This window comes from Delphinus delphis, chromosome 6 (genome assembly GCF_949987515.2).
Source record: "Delphinus delphis chromosome 6, mDelDel1.2, whole genome shotgun sequence".
NCBI classification, from domain to species: domain Eukaryota; kingdom Metazoa; phylum Chordata; class Mammalia; order Artiodactyla; family Delphinidae; genus Delphinus; species Delphinus delphis.
The window spans coordinates 100,333,797-100,356,653 of NC_082688.1; the positions used below are offsets into that span (position 1 = coordinate 100,333,797).

General features: G+C 42.9%; 1 protein-coding gene across 5 annotated transcripts in view; it reads right to left on the reverse strand.

Moving 5' to 3' along the window:
• Positions 1-16,651, reverse strand: part of ENTPD4 (ectonucleoside triphosphate diphosphohydrolase 4) — a 39,591-nt gene extending 22,940 nt beyond the window's left edge. For 2 of the 5 annotated variants that reach the window (XM_060015179.1, XM_060015176.1), the window contains exons 1-6: positions 16,468-16,651; positions 10,746-10,881; positions 7,777-7,867; positions 6,403-6,600; positions 5,684-5,889; positions 270-420 (exon numbers count right to left, since the gene is read on the reverse strand). In XM_060015179.1, coding sequence (XP_059871162.1) covers positions 270-420; positions 5,684-5,889; positions 6,403-6,600; positions 7,777-7,784 — 563 coding nt within the window. In that variant the 5' untranslated portion in view covers positions 7,785-7,867; positions 10,746-10,881; positions 16,468-16,651. Of the gene's footprint in view, positions 1-269; positions 421-5,683; positions 5,890-6,402; positions 6,601-7,776; positions 8,055-10,745; positions 10,882-16,467 lie in introns of all 5 variants that reach the window. The other 3 variants (XM_060015178.1, XM_060015177.1, XM_069540798.1) reach the window with 3 other exon arrangements.
• Positions 16,652-22,857: the final 6,206 nt, after the last annotated feature.

The window sequence follows — 22,857 nt, forward strand, 5'->3', positions numbered from 1 at the left end:
GAAAATCAGTTTTTTTATGACAACTTTACAGTTTACTATTTATAGTCATAAATAAGTACATTAAAAGATATTTGGTGAGTTCTGACTAAGGGAATAGGTCTGGGACTACTCCAGATTTGAAAAAAGAATTTTTAATGTCTTCCTTTTGATGATGATGATGGAAGAGGAAGACAAGGAGGAGGGAGATGAGGGGGATGAAGAGGGAGAAAACCCACCACAGCCAATACCACCACCAGGCTGGCTGGCCCTGCCCTCGTGGGAAGGATCACCTTTCAGGGAGGATTCTCATTCCAGCTGTGCAGAGAATGTAGAGAGGGGTCTCTTTGTGTTTTGCCCGTGGTACATGCTCTGCAGCGAAGTTCAAGAGCGGAGAAATGTAATCACTGACTTTCTCTGGAGAGGTAGCGAACTCTGAAATGCCTACAGAAAAAGGACACTCATGTTAACAAGTTGATCCTTTAGCTTATAAGGTATGCTTCTTCATAAACTGTCACTGTTTGCAGATGACATGATACTACACACAGAAAATCCTAAAGACACCACCAAAAAACTACTAGAGCTCATCAATGAATTTGATAAAGTTGCCAGATACAAAATAAACATACAGAAATCTGTTGCATCTATACACTAACAACGAACTATCAGGAAGAGAAATTAAGGAAATAATCCCGTTTACCATCACATCAAAAAGAACAAAATACCTAGGAATAAACCTACTTAAGGAGGTAAAAGACCTGTATTCTGAAAACTATAAGACACTGATGAAAGAAACTGAAGACAACACAAACAGGTGGAAAGATATACTGTGTTCTTGGACTGGAAGAATTAATACTGTTAAAATGACCACACTACCTAAGGCAATCTACAGATTCAATGCAATCCCTATCATTTTTCACAGAACTAGAACAAGTAATTTAAAAATTTGTATGGAAACACAAAAGACTCTGAACAGCCAAAACAAACCTGAGAAAGAAAAGAACTGGTGGTATCACACTCCCTGACTTCAGACTGTATTACAAAACTACAGTAATCAAAACAGCATGGTACCGGCACAAAAACAGACATATAGATCAATGGAACAGAATAGAGAGCTCAGAAATAAACCCACGCACTTAGAGTCACCTAATCTACAACAAAGGAGGCAAGAATATACAATGGAGAAAAGACAGTCTCGTCAGTGAATGGTGCTGGGAAAACTGGACAGCTACATGTAAAAGAATGAAATTAGAACATTTTCTCATACCATATACAAAAATAAACTCAAAATTGATTAAAGACCTAAATGTCAGATCAGAAGCCATAAAACTCCTAGAGAAAACATAGGCAGAACACTCTTTGGCATAAAAAGTAGCAATATTTTTTTTGGATCTGTCTCCTAAGGCAGAGGAAAGGAAAGCAAAAATAAACAAATGCAACCTAATTAAACGTAAAAGCTCCTGCACAGAAAAGGAAACCATCGACAAAACAAAAAAGACAACCTACTGAATGGGAGAAAATATTTGCAAGTGATATGACCAATAGAGTTAATATCCAACATATATAAACAGCTCATACAACTCAATATCAAAAAAAGCAAACAACCCGATTAACAAATGGTCAGAAGACCTGAAGAGACATTTTTCCAAAGAAGACATACAGATAGATGGCACATGAAAAGATGATCAACATCCCTAATCATCAGGGAAATGCAAATCAAAACCACAATGAGATTATCACCTCACACCTGTCAGAATAGATATCATCAAAAAGACCATAAATAAAAAATACTGGCAAGGATTTAGAGATAAGAGAACACTTGTACACTGCTGGTGGGAATGTAAATTGGTGTCGCCACTGTGGAAAACAGTATGGAGGTTCCTCAAAAAACTAGAAACAGAACTACCATGTGATCCAGCAATTCCACTCCTGGGTATATAGCTGAAGGAAACAAAAGCACTATTAGGAAAGATACATGCACCCCAATTTTCACAGCAGCATTATTTACAATTGCCAAGATATGGAAGCAACCTAAGTGTCCATCAACAGATAAAGATGTGGTATGTGTATGCAATGGAATACTACTCAGCCAGAAAAAAGAATAAAATTTTGCCATTTGCAACAACACGGGTGCACCTGTAGGGTATCATGCTTAGTGAAATAAGTCAGACAGAGAAAGACAAATACTGTTTATTATCACTTATATGTGGAATCTAAAAAATACAACAAACTAGTGAATATAAAAAAAAAGAAACAGACTCACAGATATAGAGAACAAACTAGTGGTTACCAGTGGGGAGAGGGGAGGAGGAGGGGCAAGATAACGGTAGGGGATTAAGAGGTACAAAAGAAAAAAAAGTTATGCTTCTTTAACGAGGCTAATTTGAGAGCAATTCACACTACACACCATACACTCTTAGTTTTTCCCTATCCCTCTGGCAACTCCCTCCACAGCGTCTCGGCTGTTAAGTGACGGTGGTGCTACCTGTTCAGTCCTATGCTCTCTTCTCAGTCATCACAGACCTAATTGAGCCACTATTGTGTGTCAGACACTTGGGATCAGCTGCACATGAGCTCGCCCCTGCCCTTGAGAAACACGCCCCCACTGTCCTCAGCAGGTTCACTCACTCCCATGGCGGCCATCACCATCTATGCCTCAGATCTCCGAATCTTAATCGCAGCCATCCAGCTCTCTTCCCCAACCTCCAGATCAGTATGTAGTAACTGTCCACTGGACACAGCCATGTGCTTGTCCTCACAGCAACATATGTAAACCCAAACTCAACTTCCACTGTAAACCTGGCTCTTACTGCTCGTGACCTACCTTAGCAACCCCAGCCAGTATCCTGGATAAAATGCCTCTCCCTCACCTCAACGTGTGTTCTGGGTTTCACTGATCGCCTATCCTTGGCTCTGCTCACACTATTTCACTTCTCGTCTCTGCTGGACACCACCAGCCTCTGCCAGCCTGCTGCAGCACATCCTACTCTCAAGTCCTGGCAATCCCCAACCACTCTCCATGGTCTGAGATCTTCCTGGTCTGAGATCCTCTGGTGGCTCCTCAATGCCCTCCAGATAAAGCTCAGCTCTAGAACAGCATAACGTGCCCTGAGCACTCACCTATCCCATCTCTTGCCACATTCTTTCCATTTGGCTTCAACTAGACTGCATAAAATTTCTGTAATGCATCATATTCTGGCCTTAGGGCCCCTGCAGCTCCACCAGGAAGAGGCTTCTCTTTGACTGCCTCCCTCCTCCCACCCCTTTCACCTGGCTGACTCCCGCTCACCCACCGAGCTATGCCCTCTCTGGAAGTCCTCCCTAACAGGACCCTGAAGGCGAGCTCTCATTACATTCCACGCTTACCCCTATCTCTCGGTGGAGCACTCATTCCGCCTCATCGAAACTACCTATTTACTTGCCTGTCTCATTTCAACTGGAAGTTTCTTGAGGGCACAAACTGTGTCTTGTTCAAATTTATTCTCAGCACCTGACACAGTCTCTTGGCAAATAGCAGGTGCTCAACAAATATCTGTTGAATGAGTACATAAGTGAATGACTATTTCCAGCTGTCATTTAGCCTACAACATTAAAGCTGAGGGGGATTTCAGAAGTCCAAAATTTATTTCACAGATTAGAAAACTGTGGACTCAGAAAGATTAAGCGATCTGTCAAAGCAATCAGCATCAAGCAATCTAAAAGCCAGATTTTTTGGACTCCACATACATTGCCATTTCAATGGACACCAAGCCCAAAGCTATCTAGAATCTATTAAGTAAGGAAATTTCTAGAGTTTTGCTAGAATGCTATACACAAGAGCCCATGCTTCAGGACAGAGAAGTACTATAAAAAGGTACCTGAATTTCCACTTCAAACATTTCCTGTAGCATCAAAGAGAATCATATTCAGACTGATTTTAATGAGATTCTGGTGTGTACCCTGGGATGCTATGGTAGCTGCCCCTTGTTCTCAGGGGACAACTCCAAGGCATGAAAGTTTTCATCTTATTCCATGAGAGCAGGTAATCACTGATGGAACCTGGGATGTGAAGCCAGACGAAATGCAAAGTGCTTTACAGAGTTTAAGTTTTTAATTTTCTGGTGAATTTATTTGGTCAATATTACTTTAACCCTGAAAGTGTTTCTAGATTTAGAGACACATAAAAATGTAAGAAATGGGAAAATAGAAAACTGAAAGTCATTCACTAAGACTTACAGAGAAAATGATCTTCTATGAATAACTTTAAAAAAATGTTCACGGGGGCTTCCCTGGTGGCGCAGTGGTTAAGAATCCGCCTGCCAATGCAGGGGACACAGGTTCAAGCCCTGGTCCCGGAAGATCCCACATGCCACGGAGCAACTAAGCCTGTGCGTCACAACTACTGAAGTCTGCGCACCCTAGAGCCCATGCTCCGCAACGAGAAGCCTGCGCACCACAACGAAGAGAAGCCCTCACTCGCCGCAACTAGAGAAAGCCCGCACGCATCAACAAAGACCCAACTCAGCCAAAAATAAATAAATTAATTTAAAAAAATGTTCATGGAAATGTACTCTGGTATCAAAATAATGCTTATACAAGACGCTCAGAGTAAGTTCCCTCTCTTTAACCTGAAAAATGAGGTAGAGATTTTGAATTTTCTGAGCTATACGCTGGTGCCAAGCTGCCCAAACCTCAAAGAACAGTCAACCTGTCGAGTGTTGCCTGAAGAAAGAAGTGGGACTGACTTATTCACTGAAGAATGAGTAGGATGCAAAAGGTCTACAGTCCTGGTAGACTGTTTTATGAGGACAGGTTTTCTTATCAGTTAAAACTAATCTCCTTTTCACTTACATTTTTGAAATGGGAGATAGTAAGCTATGACAGCTATTTTTTGTCAACATTCTCTAATATATTCAAAGATAAATTCTTCAGAATTTTTTATTTAATATTTTACTATTCAACACATTCACTAAATGAAACAAAAGTGCTGAAACTCTATTAAGATCTATGGTCCAATCACATCAGTGGTTATCAACCATCAAGACCTAAGGTGCCTATTTCAAGGTATTCCTGAGATCTTCCATTCCTAACACTCTTGACAGAAGGGTGCTGCCCATGGAAATGATACAGATACAGAAAAAGGTTGAGAACCACTGATTTAAATTGTCTAACGAGGAAGGCAAATCCCAATTTTTACATAACACACTGACTTAGAAATTACAGTATCTTTAAAACTAGACATAGTGATATCAGCTCTTCTAAGTTCTATTGTCACTCTTCTTAAATAACCTAGATGATTAGAAATGCACTGGGGTAGCAATTTTTAAAAATAACAAATACATACCAATGTATTCAAGTACAGATATCCATGAGTTATCTGAAATTACCTTCTCATTAAGGATAGAGACCAACGGCTACCACCTAGAAAACCATCCCTCCATAATTAACGTCAACTAGCCAACATTTGAGCAGACACCATAATGGTAAATGCTGCAGGAGACAAAAAAGACAGACAAGGGTTTAGGCTATTTTGTGAAGGTATCAGTCACCTTATGCAAGATGAACAGAAAAGGGGAAACAGAGTGAAACAAGGAGATCAACTGGGTCCTGGTGTGAGCTCTGAATGAGGGTGATGACTGCAAGGAGAGAAAGGGAAAGACGTGAAAGCCAGCACAGAGAATGAAAAGGCAGAGCCTGGTTACCAGTCAGGTATTTATCATTCACATACCGGGTTTTATTTTCATGACCACAGGCTTTCGGTTTTTATCCCGCATTTGCCTGATATCCAACAGATCATGAGGATTGCCGTTATGCCTTGGCCAGCAATAAACGAATATCCGAGACCCGCTGCTCCCACAGTCCACCACGATACCATAGTTCACATTGGGGTTATTGGTGTCCGTAGCTTCAATGTCAGTAACTCGTGCCAAGTACCTTGTTTAGAGAAACAAACACATACTTTTAATGAGACAGAGACTATCAATGATGCAAGAAACAAACACCAAATCAGTGATCTCTAAGCTGTGTGGTAGCACCACCGTAACACTTTCACAACTGCCGAATGATTAAAAAGTCAAAAGAAAAACAAAAAAAGTGATAGTGATAAAAGTCATCTAGAGCAGATACACACTCATCATTCCCTTAACTAAGTTCAAATAAGCTCTGAAAAGCAAAACTCTATTTCCAAACTATCAACATTAACTGAAAAATCAGCTTAAAAGATATCACAGGAGAAGCTTATGCTTACATCCTCTTATGATGTGGATTTGGTGGTAAATGACTAAACCATTTCAAACAGTTTAATTTTTCATGCTATGCTGTATTCGGTACAAAATCTGTTTCCTCCAGCCACCTGCTCCTTAAATTCCATCCAAGTCCCCAAAGTCTGGAAGTCATCACATGAAGGTATGGCATCCCATCTAGAAAACAAATGTTTTCTCCTCCTACCTTTGAAACTTCTTATCTCTGGAGAGCCGCCCATACTTATTTCGGATTATGACAACGGAAAAGTATAAAAGTGAGACAGCAGCAGCCAGAACGCTAATGACGAGAATCTGGCGTAAGTTGGTGTTCAGAATTCGGGGACACCCCACTGGAGAGATGCTGAAATGCCAGGAAGCCGGAAGAAGACAGGAGATGCCGATCCTGAAATTTCAAAAGACAGGTTTAGCTAAAGCAGTCTGCTCCAGAGAGGCCTCCCCTCACTTCCACTGATCTGAAAGTTAAGACATTCAGCTTGAGCTGCCCCTACTTCCCTGCTGGTAGGTTATCGGTATACCTGCATCTTCCACGTTGCTATTTTGCTATGTTAACTCGTTATTATAAAATTACATGAATGAGAATTCAGCCCTGATGACACTTCTGTGTTCCCCCTTTCTGGAGAGTATTAAGTAGTTTTATTTGTGCCCGGCTTTGTTCCAAAAATAGAATTATAGACAGCTTATAAGGATAAGTTCAATAAGATAAATAAGTAAATCTATAATGAAACCAGGTTTAAGGAGGCTGAACTCAGAGCCCAGAAACACATGTAATAAGGAAAGTCTGCAAAGGTGGCTGAGCATGACAGCGACCAAAAACCCTGTCTGTTACAGCAGAAACATATAAACAGCCCAGGAGGAATCAGATTTTCTAACACCGAATCCCGAGGCCAATCTCTCCCGTGCTGATTGCGTGAGAAAAAACGAAAAAACAGTATCTTTAACAACATCCCCGCAGCAGTCAATAAATACGTTTTGTATATCCTGTGTTTTTAGAAATATTCCTGAGACATTTTTGCAAATAAACTTTCTTCTCAGTTTGTCAGGAATGAGAGACTATTATTAGGCTTAAAAAACAAAACAAAACAAAACAAACCTTGCTGCCTTTGGGATAAATTCTACTGTTTACTGTTAATTTCTACACTCTTCCCTTTAAAAAGTGCTTCATGGACTAAAATATCTCACAGAAGGGGGAGGGATCCCGCTAACCCAAGGGAATTTTCTATTTGTAGTTTCTGGTCTCCATGTGGGTTCTTGGGCCACGCCATGGAGTTTATCACCCCTCTCATACCTCCGAGGCTTACAGGCGGTCACCCTGTGCTTAATACAACTCCTCCCAGATTCCAACATGTGTGCCCTGTACAGTAAACTACACGAACCCCACTTTCCTTCTGTGACAGGCGCCCCCCTGGGGCCCTGGAAGAACAAAGGTGTTACACAGAAGTGTAGCACGACTCTGAACACTTCTCACTTGGGATTTAGATTCTTCCCCCTTCTCGAGACCTGCTTCTGTGGCACCAAATCTTCGGTTTTACAGTGCCGGTGATTCGGCACCATCACTCACCTCCCCATGCTGGCAGGTCAGAGGTCAGGCGAGGCCCTGGGAGTCAGTCCTCACACACCATTACAGAAGGCCTCCTGGTGCCAGAGCCCTCCTGTTCCAGGAAGCGACAAAAGTCACAAAGACAGCACAAGCCAAGGAGACGCTGTGTTCTTTATCAAGTGCCTGCTTAAGCCCAAGCACACGTAATCTGGTCTGTGATCCTTGCAGCGGAGCTCTTAGCTCGGTTTATTTTGAGCAACACACTTCGAAGTTAATTTCATGCTATCAGAGACACAGGCCTAAATCAAAAGAGATAATAACAGTCTGGCATTTTTACCTAAATGCGAATCAGTGATGCCAAAATACAGGTCACCGAACAGGTCTTAACCACCTTATGGTGCTGAATGTTAAGGAAGATTAAGGGGTGGGAGTAGGAGGCAGGCAGAATGAATAACCGAATGGGAGTCTGAACTCTCCATTCAGCTGATAAATACCTACTAGATCGCTCTTTTATGTACAAAGTACCATGCAAGGCACCATGTTCCGAGGGAGCTCTGTCACCTTCACCGTGGCTGCCACTCCTTCAGCTCCCAGACCTCAAATCACAGGAGAACAGGAGGCCGGGGCCTCCTTCCAACCTGCCGGATCCGAAGGACGCGTGATCCTGGGTCTCCTTCTTGGTCTTGTGGCACCGATGTACCTCTTCCAGGCCTCTCAGGACAGCTGTCTCCCCTAGTCTGCTTCTTAGCTCTTGAATGATTCCTTCTCAGGACCCTCCACGTCTCGGCGTTTCTGCACATCCTGTCTGCTGTTCCCCAGGTTCTCTGTCTTGGCTCCAATCTCTTCTAACTCTAATCTCTGTTCCTGGTCAACTTCACTTACTGCTTCAATGATCCAACAGCTCAGAACTTTCTTCCTCCACCCCAGGCTTCTCCTCTGAGCTACAGATACGTATCTTCAAGCACCTACCAACACCCCCATCTGAACATCGCACGGGCCCATGAGAAACATTTCTAAAGCTGAACCCTTCCACTGTAGCCCTCATCCTCTCCTCCCACGCTCCTCCTCTCAGTCTCAACCCCACCGACTGCTCAAGCAGAAACTAGGGAGTCGTGCCTGACCCCTCCCTCCTCCTCATCCTCCAGAGCCGACTTCTTATGGAGTCCTTCCATTTCTCTAACCTCCGTTCCTCTAAAGCCTGTCCCTTTTCTTAGCAATCTCTTACTCTTAAGTGGCCTATCAGGACAGCAGCCTAACTTGTCAGTCTCCCACCTGCCGTCTCAACCCAGCGGCTCTCCAGTTCCTCACCCCATAGCTTCAGGCAGATTCTTCAACAGAAACTGACATCCACCCCATCCCTGCTCGGGTCCAGGATCCCGTTAATCTTGTGCTGGAAATCCTCCAACAGCTCCCCTTGCAAGTAAATAAAGGTCAAAGGCTGTACCCTGACTCCCCGTCCTACGGGATCCGGACATCTGTTACTGCTCTGACCTCACCATCCCTCTCCCTTTCTCACTTCACTCCAGCCACACTGGTGTCCACACTGTCTTCACACACGCCAGGCACTGTCTGCTCTCAGAGCCTCTGAATGTGCTGCTCCCTCTGCTTGGAAATAATCCATATGGCTTATTTTTTCACTCCCTTCAGCTCTTTACTCAATGTCACCTTCTCAGGGAGGCACGCCCTGGCCACCCAGTCTATAACTGCAAGCTCTCCCCTCCATCCAGCTCCCTTCCCTGGGTTATTTCTCCTCCTTAGCATTTACGTATTTATTAACTTTTTTTTTGCCACACCACATGCATGCAGGTTCCCAGTTCCCCAACCAGGGATCGAACCCATGCCCTCTGCAGTGGAAGCTCGGAGTCTTAACCGCTGGACCACCAGAGAAGTCCCTTTATGAACTTCTTATATAGTGCTTATTATGTGCCAGGCCCTGCTGAAATGCTTTGCAAATACTAATCTACTCCTCCTATCGACCACCAAGGTAGGTACTATTTGCATAATATTTTACAGATGAAGCAGGGAGGCTGAGTAATGTGCCTGAGGTCACACAGCTAATAAAAGGTAAATATAAATAAAAGAGCTGGGATTCAAGCATGTGAATCCATACTCCTATCCTGTCCTCTAACACACTCTGTGTGTGTGTGTGTGTGTGTGTGTGTGTGTGTTTGCATTTCTCTTGCTCATGTGTCTCCTCCTCCAGAACGCCAGCCCCACAAGGGGCCAGATTTAGGTCTGCTTGGCTGCATTCCCGGCGTGGCGGCCCCTAGGAAAGGGCCTGGCAAGAAGTCAAGTTTCAGAGTTCTGGGACCGAAAAGGGTTACAAACTTATACACTAGGGTAATCTTTCCAAAACAAACAGTAATCATGATACCTCCCCACCTCCCAATTTTTCTCTCTCACTCAGGAAAAAGTCCTAACTCCTTAGGATGGTAAAGGAGGTCCTTCTTGATCTAGTCTTGCGCTATTCCATACAGTAGCCATTGCCACATGTGGCTAAAGTAATTTAAATTAAAAATTCAGTTTCTCCAGACTCACAGATACAGAGAACAAACTAAGTGGCTACCAGTGGGGAGAGGAAAGGAGGGAGGGGCAAGTGAGGGGTAGGGGATTAAAGATGTTCATCACAGTATTATGTATAATAGCAAAACACTGTTCTAAACTAATGTGCCTTACAGGGGGGTGGGTTAAATTAAACATGGTCCATGTATGCAGTGGACTACAATGTGACTGTTAGAGGTGCTGACACAGATCTACATTTATTGACATGGAAAGATACTCATGATAGGTTAAGTGAAAAACCTAACATCATGCATAGAGAGGAGAAAATGGAAGGAGAAAAACCAAAATGTTAACAGTGGTTAGTTATTTCTGAGTAGTGAGATAATGGATCATCTCTATTCTCTTCCCTAGGCTTGCCTAGGTTGCTTAAAGGGCATATATTAATTTTATCATCAGAAGAAACAACAGAACTGTCTTTAACAAGCTACCTTTGACTGATATCTCCAGTTTCCGGCATCCAATCCTCTTCTGGGTATATCAAGAAAGCCCGTCTTCAAAACTCTTCATGGCACAGGAATTCCAGTCTGAACATTTTAAAAAATCGATAATTATGTGATAGCTGAACTACGAACAAAAGAAAAGAATGTTTAATTAACAGCTTAAAGTCAAGGTCCTTGGGGGAAGAAAGGCCTTTCATGATTCAACGATTTGTATTATGAAGTGACATGAAGGGCAGAGAGGAGTAATACGACTGACTCCAATCTCAAGGCTTCTGCAGATTGGTAATGGAGAAAATACCAATACCCAAGAAATAATCAAGAGAGTAACAGAAGGCAATGTTAAATTATCTGGACTCCTGCTGTACCAGTTCAAAGAGCACGGTGAAGGCTACATGTTAACAGAAAGATTCCTGCAGGTGGGAAGTAGGCTTTGGATGGGGGAGGAGAAAAGAGAGTACCTTTCAAAGAAGAGGCCCTGTTGGGATGCACCATGGCAAACTTAGTAAATGTTATTTAATCCGGTGTTTGTCTTAGGCCTTTTTTTTTTTTTTTTGAGATATGAGATGACTTTGACAATGAGGATGAACAGATATTTTTGTAAGTTACAAAATTTGTGTTTAAAGACAGACAGAAAATAGGACAGCTTGTAAACTGCTGAAGTAATTACTTTCATTTAGGACAAAAGTATGGCTGAATGTCACCCAGCAGACAACAATACGGTAATTTGATCTTAAAACGTAAACTCCAGCTGTACTTGCAGCTAAGAGTCTTGGCACCAGGGTTTAGGGTGGCAAACTCTTAGCAGTATTACATAAAACTGCCATGTTTTTAAAAGGCCTAAGTTGTGTGAGGCCCATCACCAGAGAGGTGCATTAACTCGAATTCTTTCAGCTCATGGGGCCCCCCCTCAGCTGAACATTCTTTAGCAGAGTGAGGTCCGCTGGGTCCTGAGTTAAAGTCTTTTCGGTCAGTTAGTTTCTCATTGACAGTCCTAAGGAAAACAGTGAAAACAATACAAGCCAACTGCAAAGTGAAATGGCTCCCACGGTGAAAAATGCAGGATGCAGTGACACAGACATTAGCAAATTCTGAAATTACAGGCAAACAAAATCACAGACAAAGGAGACTCTGGAAGAGCTAAACCTGAGTAAGAGCAGGTAAGATGCCACGAAGGGTGCTTCAAAAAAGAACAACATGAATATCAAAAGATGACAAGAGAAGCTGGAAAAATCAAAAGAAGCCCACAAACAGGCAGAATTCTGTAAGAAATGACCGTCTTGGTGGGAGTGAGAGGCCAAAGTGAAGTGAAGGATGCTATGTGGCACTCAGCTGTGGGAAAAATACATCAAAGCAACTTGATTCGTTTGTTATTTAAAGAAGAATGCACAGTAACACGTGTTGGCAACGATGTGGACAAAGAGGAACCTTGAGCATTGTTGGCGGGAATGTAAACTGGTGCAGCCACTAAGGAAGACATTATGGAGGTTCCTCAAAAAATTAAAAATGGATCTACCATATGATCCAGCAATTCCATTTCTGGGTATTTTTCTGAAGAAAACAAAAACATTAATTTGAAGAGATATATGCACCCCTGTGTTCATAGCAGGATTATTTGCAACAGCCAAGATATGGAAGCAAGTAAAGTGCCCGACAACAGATGGACAAAGAAATTGTGGTGTATGTATACAATGAAATATTACTCAGCCACAAAAAAAGAATGCAATCTTGCCATTTGTGACAACATGGATGGGCCTGGAGGGCATTATGCTAAGTGGAATAAGTCTGACAGAGAAAGACAAATACTGTATGATTTCGCTTATATGTGAAGTCTAAAAAACAAATGAGCAAACATAACAAAACAGAAACAGACACAAACATACAGAGAACAAACTGGTGGTTGCCAGTGGGGTAGGAGATGGGAGGAGAGAAACAGGTGAGAGAGATTAAGAGGTACAAAATTCCAGTTACAAAATAAATGAGTCACAGGGATGAAATTTACATAGGGGATATAGTCAATATTGTAATAACTTTGTATGGTGACAGATGGTAACTAGACTTACGGTGGTGATCTTTTTCGTAATGTACAGGATTATCGAATCCCTATGCTGTGCACCTGGAACTAACATAGTGTTGTAGGTCAATTATGCTTCAATTTTTTAAAATAAGAGAAAAAAGAAGAATGCACGTAGTTGTATTTATGATCGACATTTTCTTAATATTTAAATTTTATTTATTTATTTTAATAAATTTATTTATTTATTAATTTTTTGGCTGCGTTGGGTCTTCATTGCTGTGTGCAGGCTTTCTCTAGTTGCGGCGAGTGGGGGCTACTCTTTGTTGCGGTGGCTTCTCTTGTTGCGGAGCACAGGTTCTAGGCACGTGGGCTTCAGTAGCTGTGGCTCGCGGGCTCAGCAGTTGTGGCACAAGGGCTTAGATGCTCCGCGGCATATGGGATCTTCCCGGACCAGGGCTCGAACCCATGTCTCCTGCACTGGTAGCAGATTTTTAACCACTGCGCCACCAGGGAAGTCTTTAAATTTTATTTTCCATAGCAAGTCCTAATCAAACCTCTTCCCTACCTCTCGCTGTTCATTTGCAAACTTCTGGTCCCCATTTTAAATGATCTTTTTCTGGTCATACTTTTCCCTGCCTCTCCTCTGTAGTTTCCCAGATCTGCAACTCTGACTTCCCTCAAGTTTCAGTTCCACATCCTGAGCTTACCCAGTTACCACAAACTCATTTAGTCTAAGATTGTGCTCCCAAATCTTTTGACACAAACTAATACCACCTTCCAAATTCCCCAGGTCTAAGAGGAGTATCACCGTGGACTGGGGTCACCTGATTCTTAACCTTGATTCCCAATTATCTGTGTGTTGCTACTCTGTGTCATTTATCAGGTCCTGTCAATTCTTCCTCAAACAGTCCACACATCTAAAATGACCACAGCAGACATCCCTACCTCAGGATAGGTCTCTAGGCGGGTCACTAACCTTCTGCCTTCACCGTGAACACCGTTCTTTGGAAACATTTCTTTGTAAAACGTTACCTTCACAATACAACCAGCTCAAGAAAAAAATCTAGAAACAATAAATGCTGGAAAGGGTGTGGAGAAAAGGAAACCCTCCTGCACTGTTGGTGGGAATGTAAATTGATACAGCCACTATGGAGAACAGTATGAAGGTTCCTTAAAAAACTAAAAATAGAACTACCATACGACCCAGCAATCTCACTACTGGGCATATACCCTGAGAAACCATAATTCAAAAAGAGTCATGTACCACAATGTTCATTGCAGCTCTAACTACAATAGCCCGGATATTGAAGCAACCTAGGTGTCCATTGACAGATGAATGGACAAAGAAGATGTGGCACATATATACAATGGAATATTACTCAGCCACAAAAAGAAACGAAATTGAGTTATTTGTAGTAAGGTGGATGGACCTAGAGTCTGCCATACAGAGTGAAGTAAGTCAGAAAGAGAAAAACAAATACCGTATGCTAATGCATATATATGGAAGCTAAAAAAAAAAAAAAATGGTACTGATGAACCTAGTTGCAGGGCAGGAATAAAGTTGTAGACATAGAGGATGGACTTGAGGACACAGGGTGGGAGGTGGAAGCTGGGTCCAAGTGAGAGTAGCACTGACATATATACACTACGGAATGTAAAATAGATAGCTAGTGGGAAGCAGCAGCACAGCACAGGGAGATCAGCTCAGTGCTTTGCATTGACCTAGAGGGGGGGATAGGGAGGATGGGAGGAAGGCTCTACAGGGAGGGGATATGGGGACATATGTATGCATATGGTTGATTCAACAAAAACTAACACAGTATTGTGAATCAATTATACTCCAATAAAGATCTATTGGGACTTCCCTGGTGGCACAGTGGTTAGGAATCCGCCTGCCAACGCAGGGGACACGGGTTCAAGCCCTGGTCCGGAAAGATCCCACATGCCGCAGAGCAACTAAGCCTATGCGCCACAACTACTGAGCCTGCGCTCTAGAGCACGTGAGCCACAACTACTGAGCCCGTGTGCTGCAACTACTGAAGCCCGCATGCCTAGAGCCCATGCTCCGCAACAAGAGAAGCCACTGCAATGAGAAGCCCGCGCACCGCAACGAAGAGTAGCCTCCACTCACCACAACTAGAGAAAACCCGTGTGCAGCAACGAAGACCCAACACAGCCAAAAAATTAGAAAAAAAAAAAAAAAAGATCTATTAAAAAAAAAGAACCTTCCAGAGCCTACAGGTCAACAACAGCTTCCCTGTGTGGCATCTGAGAACTTCCATCCATCAAACAGTCCCATCTTATTTTACTAAACTGTTCTCTGCTCAGCCCTAGAACATCTCTCTGCTCTAGTGAGGTGGGTCTCTCCTCTCCCACACAAGCAGTCCTCGTTCTTGCCTTGGGCCATTACTTAAGTCACTTCCTACTAAGTAATATGTCCTGTTCACAATATTACACTTCTTTCAAGGCACAGGTCAATATTCTTCTTTGCCAAGATTTAACCAGTTATATTTCCCAATGTTTCTCCACGCTCTGAATCTTCTCTTTATTCATGTGTAGTTGATTTAAAATAAACATGCTGAATAAATATGTAGAGAATATAAATACCTAGATAACTTTCATTTTGTTTCTTCTTTCTAGACTGTATACGTAAGGGTTGAGATCATGCATTCCTATTAGGCCTGGAAGGATGTAAACCACAGATTCAATATGCAACAAATAAATCAATGTTAAGGTTAACAATGGAATAAACAAACTACTTACACAAATTAATACTCCATTTTATAATTCTGCTAATGTGTCAAACAGAATGAACAGACCTGATACAAAGACACAATAACATCAAATATAACATAATACAAAGAATATAATTCTTTTAGGCCCCTCCAAGGCTGGAAAATTATTTTCATTACACAAAGCAGTACACAGTAAAGGCTGTAATGTGAAATTAAACTAGGGATCTGAGTCTCTAATTTAGAATTCTTTAATAACCTAGTTTATCTTTCAGCATGGAAGCATCTCGTTTCTTTCCTAAACAGTCTACACCTGCGTTCGTCTCACTGGGGTCTGAGAACCCCTGCGGTTCTGAGTCAAATTCCAGAGGAATGAGCGAACTGTCCCTTTAAGAGGTGTCACGCATTACTCGAGTTTGTGAAACACTGCTCTTACCATCACTTTATTGCCCAACTAGCTCTATTTTTCCAATGGAGCTAATCAGATTTAGATTTTAGAGAAACCTAAAGCATGAAACTTGGTAAAAGCAGAGTAAAGGAAAAACGATGCTGACTTGTAAATGTCATGACAAGGTGGCAGGTAAGACCCGCAGGGTCCTCGGTGCAGCATCCTTCTCCCCGGCCAGGTCCCTCCCCATGCGGCCCAGACCCGCGCCCACTACGTGTCAGAGGGGAAATCCAGCGCGGTCACCGGAGCGGGCGCCGACAGCACGACTGCCAGCTTTCTCCCGCCAGGGGCTGGGGGACAGCACCTGCCGCCCGGGGTCACGGGTGCTGACGGCTGGCACCCGGATGTGGTCGCGCGACCCGGGCGGCGGGGAGGCAACGGCGCGGGAAGGGCCCCCGGGGCAGAGTGGCTCGTCCGCGGCCTCGCTGCCCCGTCGGGCCCCATCGGGCCCCGCTCCAACCGTCCCCGCTTCGGCCGCCCACCCTCCCCTCGTCCGCGCCAGAAAGGCCGCCTCACCTGCTCGGCAGCGTCCGACTCGGCGGTCGGGGTTCCCGGGAGCGGGGACCCGCGAGCGGAGCGCATCACGGCCACCGCGGCGAGGCGGCGCCGGCAATGCAGTCGCGGCTTCCCGGCAGCAGCTTCCCGGCAGCTCCGCTCCTTTCCCGCAGCCGTACCGCCAAAACACCACCCCGTAGCCACCCGTGTCGCGTCACCGGGAGCGGCGGGAGCGCGCACGCCGCGGGGCGGGGCCTGCGCCGCCATGACTGGCATCCCAGCGCAGCGCTCTTCCGCGGAACCACGCGGGTGCAGCTGAGCTCAGGGACTGCCGAAAGTGAAAGTGGCATCACGGAAATAACCAGTACTGTGGCTTGGTTACCGCCGATCCTACAGCGAGGCGCAAAGTGCTTATGACACCAAAGGTCTTTTTTTTTTAATTAATTAATTTATTTTTGGCTGTGTTGGGTTTTCGTTTCTGTGCGAGGGCTTTCTCTAGTTGCGGCGAGCGGGGGCCACTCTTCATCGCGGTGCGCGGGCCCCTCACTATCGCGGCCTCTTTTGTTGCGGAGCACAGGCTCCAAACGCGCAGGCTCAGTAGTTGTGGCTCACGGGCCTAGTTGCTCCGCGGCATGTGGGGTATTCCCAGACCAGGGCTCGAACCCGTGTCCCCTGCATTGGCAGGCAGATTCTCAACCACTGCGCTACCAGGGAAGCCCCGCAGTTGTTTTATTTGTGTTCTATTAGTATTATGGAAAAGAACACTTGAAAACTTAAGAAGAACTAGGCATTTTTGCTCGACTCGACATTTCGTTTTGCAACTTTGCCAGTAGCTATCCCTATTTTATAAGCGGGGAAACGAAGGTCAAACTCATTCAGTGACTCTCTTAAGGTCCACATAATTAGTAAAAGCCAGGATTTCATCGTTACCAAAAGTTGCATATTTCAGAGCCTACTCTGGGTTAGAGCACCTCCAACACAGGCAATGGTTATGAGAAGAAATAGTGAGGTGAACAGCACTAGTTCCAGAGAGTAACCCCAAGACCTGGACTTAGCTCAAGGCCCCACTCTAGCTTGACAAAAAAAAGTGCCTTGAAGTCACAGAGCTGGAAGAGACCTTGAGAAACACAGCTTTTTATCCTTTTTTCTTTTCTTTTCTTTTCTTTTCTAAACAGGTGAATATACTGCTTCCCAGAGATAGAAAGTGACCAGCCAGCCTAGCCAGTTTAAAATATTTTTAAAAATGAGAGTCCTGGAAACGTCTACTCCATTACTTGTGTCAAGTAAAACAAGTTTGGACACAACTAGTAGTTATAAATTTTAAGCAGAATCCTTGGTCCAGCGCCAGCTCCGGTTAAATCTCCTTGTGGTAGCATTTCATCCTTGGATTCAGATACTGTTCATGGAAGAAGGCTAGCAGTGACCAAGGAGTCTTGTACTTTAGAAGTAAATACTGTCTTTTAACTGTTGCTTCATACTAGAATCATAAAGCCACAGAAAGTTCGAACAAAGAGACCATAGTTACTATCTAGACCAAACCATCTCCTTTTACTGTTAAGGAACCTGGAACCCAGAGAGACTGAATGTCTTGCCCAAATGCCCTAGAGGCAGAAGGGGAAGCAGAACCTCTGGTTCTGACTCCTACTTGAGTGCCCTTTTATGGCAATCTGTTGCTATTTTTAAAAAATGACCAGTTTGGATAGCTTACACATTAGAAAGCTCTGTGACTTATACCTAAGGTTAGCTTTGAGAAGCTGAAGTAGTTGGCCACCGACATGCTGTGATTTTAGGGCCAGGACCCCTCAAAATTACGTGTGTTTCAAAGTCCTTCCCATCTGTGTTACTGGTTCATATTATGGTAGTCTCTCTCTCAGGGAGGCCTCTACCAAAATGCCACACTAGAATTTTCACACCATCAGTATTTCCTGATAATTCATATACAACAATTTTCTGATAAGAGCTAGGAAAAAAAAGTATAAAGTATGAAAACATGGAATATGCTGCATTCGTTTCCTAGAACTGCCATAACAAATTACTCCAAACTGGGTGGCTTAAATCAACAGAAATTTATTCTTTCATAGTATGGGAGGCTTGAAGTCTGAAATCAAGGTGTTGGCAGGGCCGTGCTCTCTCCGAAGAGTCTAGGAGATGATCCTTCCTTGCCTGTCAGTTTCTGGTTGTTGCCGGCAATCTTTGGCATTTCTTTGGCATTTCTTGCATCACTCCAATCTCTGCCTTGTTGTCACATGATGTTCTTCTGTGTGTCTCTGTGTCCAAATTCACCTCTTCTTAAAAGGACAGCAGCATGTTGGATTTAGCCACACCCTCTCCCCTCCCAACCAATACAATATGATTTCTTCTTAACATGATTATATCTGTAAAGACCCTGTTTCCTAATAAGGTCACATTCACAGGTTCTGGGTGGACATGAATTTTGGGGGGACACTATTCAACCCAGTACATGAGAGGACCAGCCCGGTTTTGGTCATCAGGGAAGGCTTCTCTGAGGAAGTGATGTTTGAGGTCACACCCGCAAGATGAATAGGAATTAACCAGAAGATGGATGAAGTCTGGGCCTATATGAAGGAGTAGCGCTTCAGGCAGTGGAAACAGCAAAGAGGCTCTGAAGTGGGTAGAAGCACAACTGTCAGAGTGAGCCATCAACTTATTCTCCCTTATTAACAGGAGAAATAAAAAAACTAAGCTAATAGGAGACAACACTTACTGCGTACTTTATGCCAGGCACAGTTCTAAGAGCATTAAAAAACATTTCAAATAGAATGGTAATGAAAATACGTCAAAATTCATGGAATGCATCCAAAGCGGTACTTACTGAGAAATTTATAGCTTTAAAAGCTTATTTTTGTAAAGAAATAAAAGTTTGAAATCAAAGTTTCCACCGTAAGAAGTTAGGCTAAGAAAAGAAAGTTAAAGCCAAAGCAAATAGAAGGAAGGAAGTAATTTTTAAAAATAAGTTGGACAAAATTAACAAAACCACAAGTTGGTTCTTTGAAAATATTAATAAAATTGATGAATTCGTAGTGAGATTGATCAGGAAAAAAGAAAGAAAACACAAATAATCAAAATCAAGACTAAAGGAAGAACATCCTTACAGATCCTACAAAAATTAAAAAAAATAATAAGAAAACGTAATGAACAACTGTATGCTGGTTTCAACAATTTAGATGAAATGGAAAAATTCTTGGAAAAATACCATTTCCCAAAATTGACAGAAGGAAAAATCATCTGAATGGCCCTATATCTTTTATGGTCCCCAGAAGAAAATTCCAGGCCCAGATGGTTTCACCAGTAAATTTTATCAGCTGTTTAAGAAAGAAATCATACCCATCTTATATAAACTCTTTCAAAGAAATAGAGAAGGAGGGAATATTTCCTAACTCACGAGGTCAGAATAATCCTGATTCCAAGAGATAAAAAAGAAAGAAAATTACATACCCATCGATATCCTTTATGAACATAAACACAAAAATTCTAACAAAACATTGGCAATTAAAATCCAGCAATATCTATCTAAAGAGAGTAAGATAGCTTAACCAAATGAGATTTTTTTCAAGAAATGCAAGGTTGGTTCAACATTTTAAAATAATCCCTATTATTCACTACATAAACAGAATAAAGGAGACAATTCATATGATCTCAATCAGTGTAGAAAAAACATTTGACAAAGTCCAACACTCATTCATGATTTAAACCAAAAAGCTTTCATCAACTATAAAGGGAATGATCTTCCTTAGTTTGTTAGCATATTTACAAAAGAACTACAGTTAACATGGTTGCAAGGTCAAAGTACGTTATTGCAAGTCTGTGTTTTGAAAGTATTAAATCATTAGAGAAATGCAGACCAAAACTACAATGAGGTATCACCTCACACCATTCAGAATGGCCATCATCAAAAAATCTACAAACAACAAATGCTGGAGACGGTGTGGAGAAAAGGGAACCCTCTTGCACTGTTGGTGGGAAGGTAAATTGATACAGCCACTGTGGAGAACAGTATGGAGGTTCCTTAAAAAACTAAAAATAGAACTGCCATACGACCCAGCAATCCCACTACTGGGCACATACCCTGAGAAAACCATAATTCAAAAAGAGTCATGTACCACAATGTTCATTGCAGCTCTATTCACAATAGCCAGGACATGGAAGCAACCTAAATGTCCATCGACAGATGAATGGATAAAGAAGATGTGGCACATATATACAATGGAATATTACTTAGCCAGAAAATGAAACAAAACTTGAGTTATTTGTAGTGAGGTGGATGGACCTAGAGTCTGTTATACAGAGTGAAGTAAGTCAGAAAGGGAAAAACAAATACTGTATGCTAACACATATATATGGAATAAAGGAAAAAAAAAAGATTATGAAGAACCTAGGTGCAGGACAGGAATAAAGACGCAGACGTAGAGAATGGACTTGAGGACACAGGGAGGGGGAAGGGTAAGCTGGGACGAAGTAAGGGAGTGGCATGTGCATATATACACTACCAAATGTAAAATAGATAGCTGGTGGGAAGCAGCCACATAGCACAGGGAGATCAGCTCGGGGCTTTGTGACCACCTAGAGGTGTGGGATAGGGAGGGTGGGAGGGAGATGCAAGAGGGAAGAGATATGGGGATATATGTATATGTATAGCTGATTCACTTTGTTATAAAGCAGAAACTACAGAAACTAACACCATTGTAAAGCAATTATACTCCAATAAAGTTGTTAAAAAAAAGAAAGTATAGGGCTTCCCTGGAGGCGCAGTGGTGAGAGTCCACCTGCCGATGCAGGGGACACGGGTTCGTGCCCCGGCCTGGGAAGATCCCACATGCCGTGGAGCGGCTGGACCCGTGAGCCATGGCCGCTGAGCCTGCGTGTCTGGTGTCTGTGCTCTGCAACGGGAGAGGCCACAGCAGTGACAGGCCCGCGTACCACAAAAAAAAAAAAAAAAATAAGTATTAAATCAGAGTTTCAAAAAGGGATGTGATGTCTAGACTGCAGAAGCCATCCTGTAACCATGAGGCAACAGTGATGCAGATAAGAAGCCAATACTAAATATGTTGAAATAGAAAGAGTTGCCTAGGTCCATCATGGCATCACTAAATCACTAAAATAATACTAGCCACTGATGTACATCTTGCTCCTTGTTATGAGAGGAGAACAAGGCCTTTGTTTATTTAAATTACTTCTGGCTGGATATTCCATTACTTGCCATTAGGTCTCAGAGGCAACATGACTTGTTCAAGTTCCTAAAACTGGAAGGGATGCAGGATGATTGAATGTGAAGCTAACTAAACTGGAAGGTGGAAACCTGGATCCCAGTCCCTGCTATGCTATTAATTGACTGCATAAGCTTAGAAAAATTTAGTCTACCTCACTGGTTCTCACCATCCATATGTAACTTTAAAAAGGGAGTGGAGAGGTGGCTAGGTTGACCTCTGAGGTCTGAAATCCATGATTTCTAAGAGGCAAAAGAGACCAGAAACAAGGTCCTCCCTTCCTCCTTCCCTTCTCTCCCTCCTTCTCCACCTCTGCTTCCTCATTATGAAATCTAACATAAGATAGAAGAGCTCTTTCCTTTTTAAATTGAACTCCAGATTCTTTTAAAACTGTGCATGCAGGAATCTTAATGAATGGATTAGGGCCAGTGAAAACCATCAGTATTTAGAACCCAAACAGCATTTCCTTTAGTTATCTTTCTGGAAAAACCTCCAACATGGCCATAGCTTGGCATTCTGTTGGCTTTGCTCTCCAAATGTTTTAACCCATCATTCCAGGGAGACTAAATTGGCAAACGGGCCCTCCTGGCAGTCTGTAAGTGTTGGGAGGAGGTAACTGTGGGGCACTGGATGTCATGGAAACAAAGGAATCAGGTGACCCTTGGAAACAATGAGTCCTATTGCCCTCCTCCGTTCCTGTTTGCCTTCCAATGCATGCGTGCACAGACTGGTTTTTGAGCGACTTGGCTAATAATCCTATATATTTATACAGCATTTGTCTTCAAGAAGACCATAGCACTTTACAGACATGACCTCATTTATGAGCCCAGCATTCCTAAGGCAGGGAATGGGCCAGGAGAATTCTTATTTTATGGAGTTTTGTTACAGAGTGAAAGCACTTGAGATTCAGAAAGAGAAAGGGACTTGGTCAAAGCAGCATCAAAATTCACAGAGTTTCCTTCAAACTTTTCTCATCACAGCATGTGACCAACTGTACCATAAAGGGGTCTAGTGGGATGTGGATCATTACACATACATAAACATACACACACACAAAATAGGGAGTGGACATGGTTGCTTTTGCTGCCTACAACTATCCTTCTCTTTTCGGTAACAGTACCTTGAATTTCTGAAGCAGTATGCCTGTCTCGCACTCAGTCCATTTGGGTCAGGACATATGACCCTG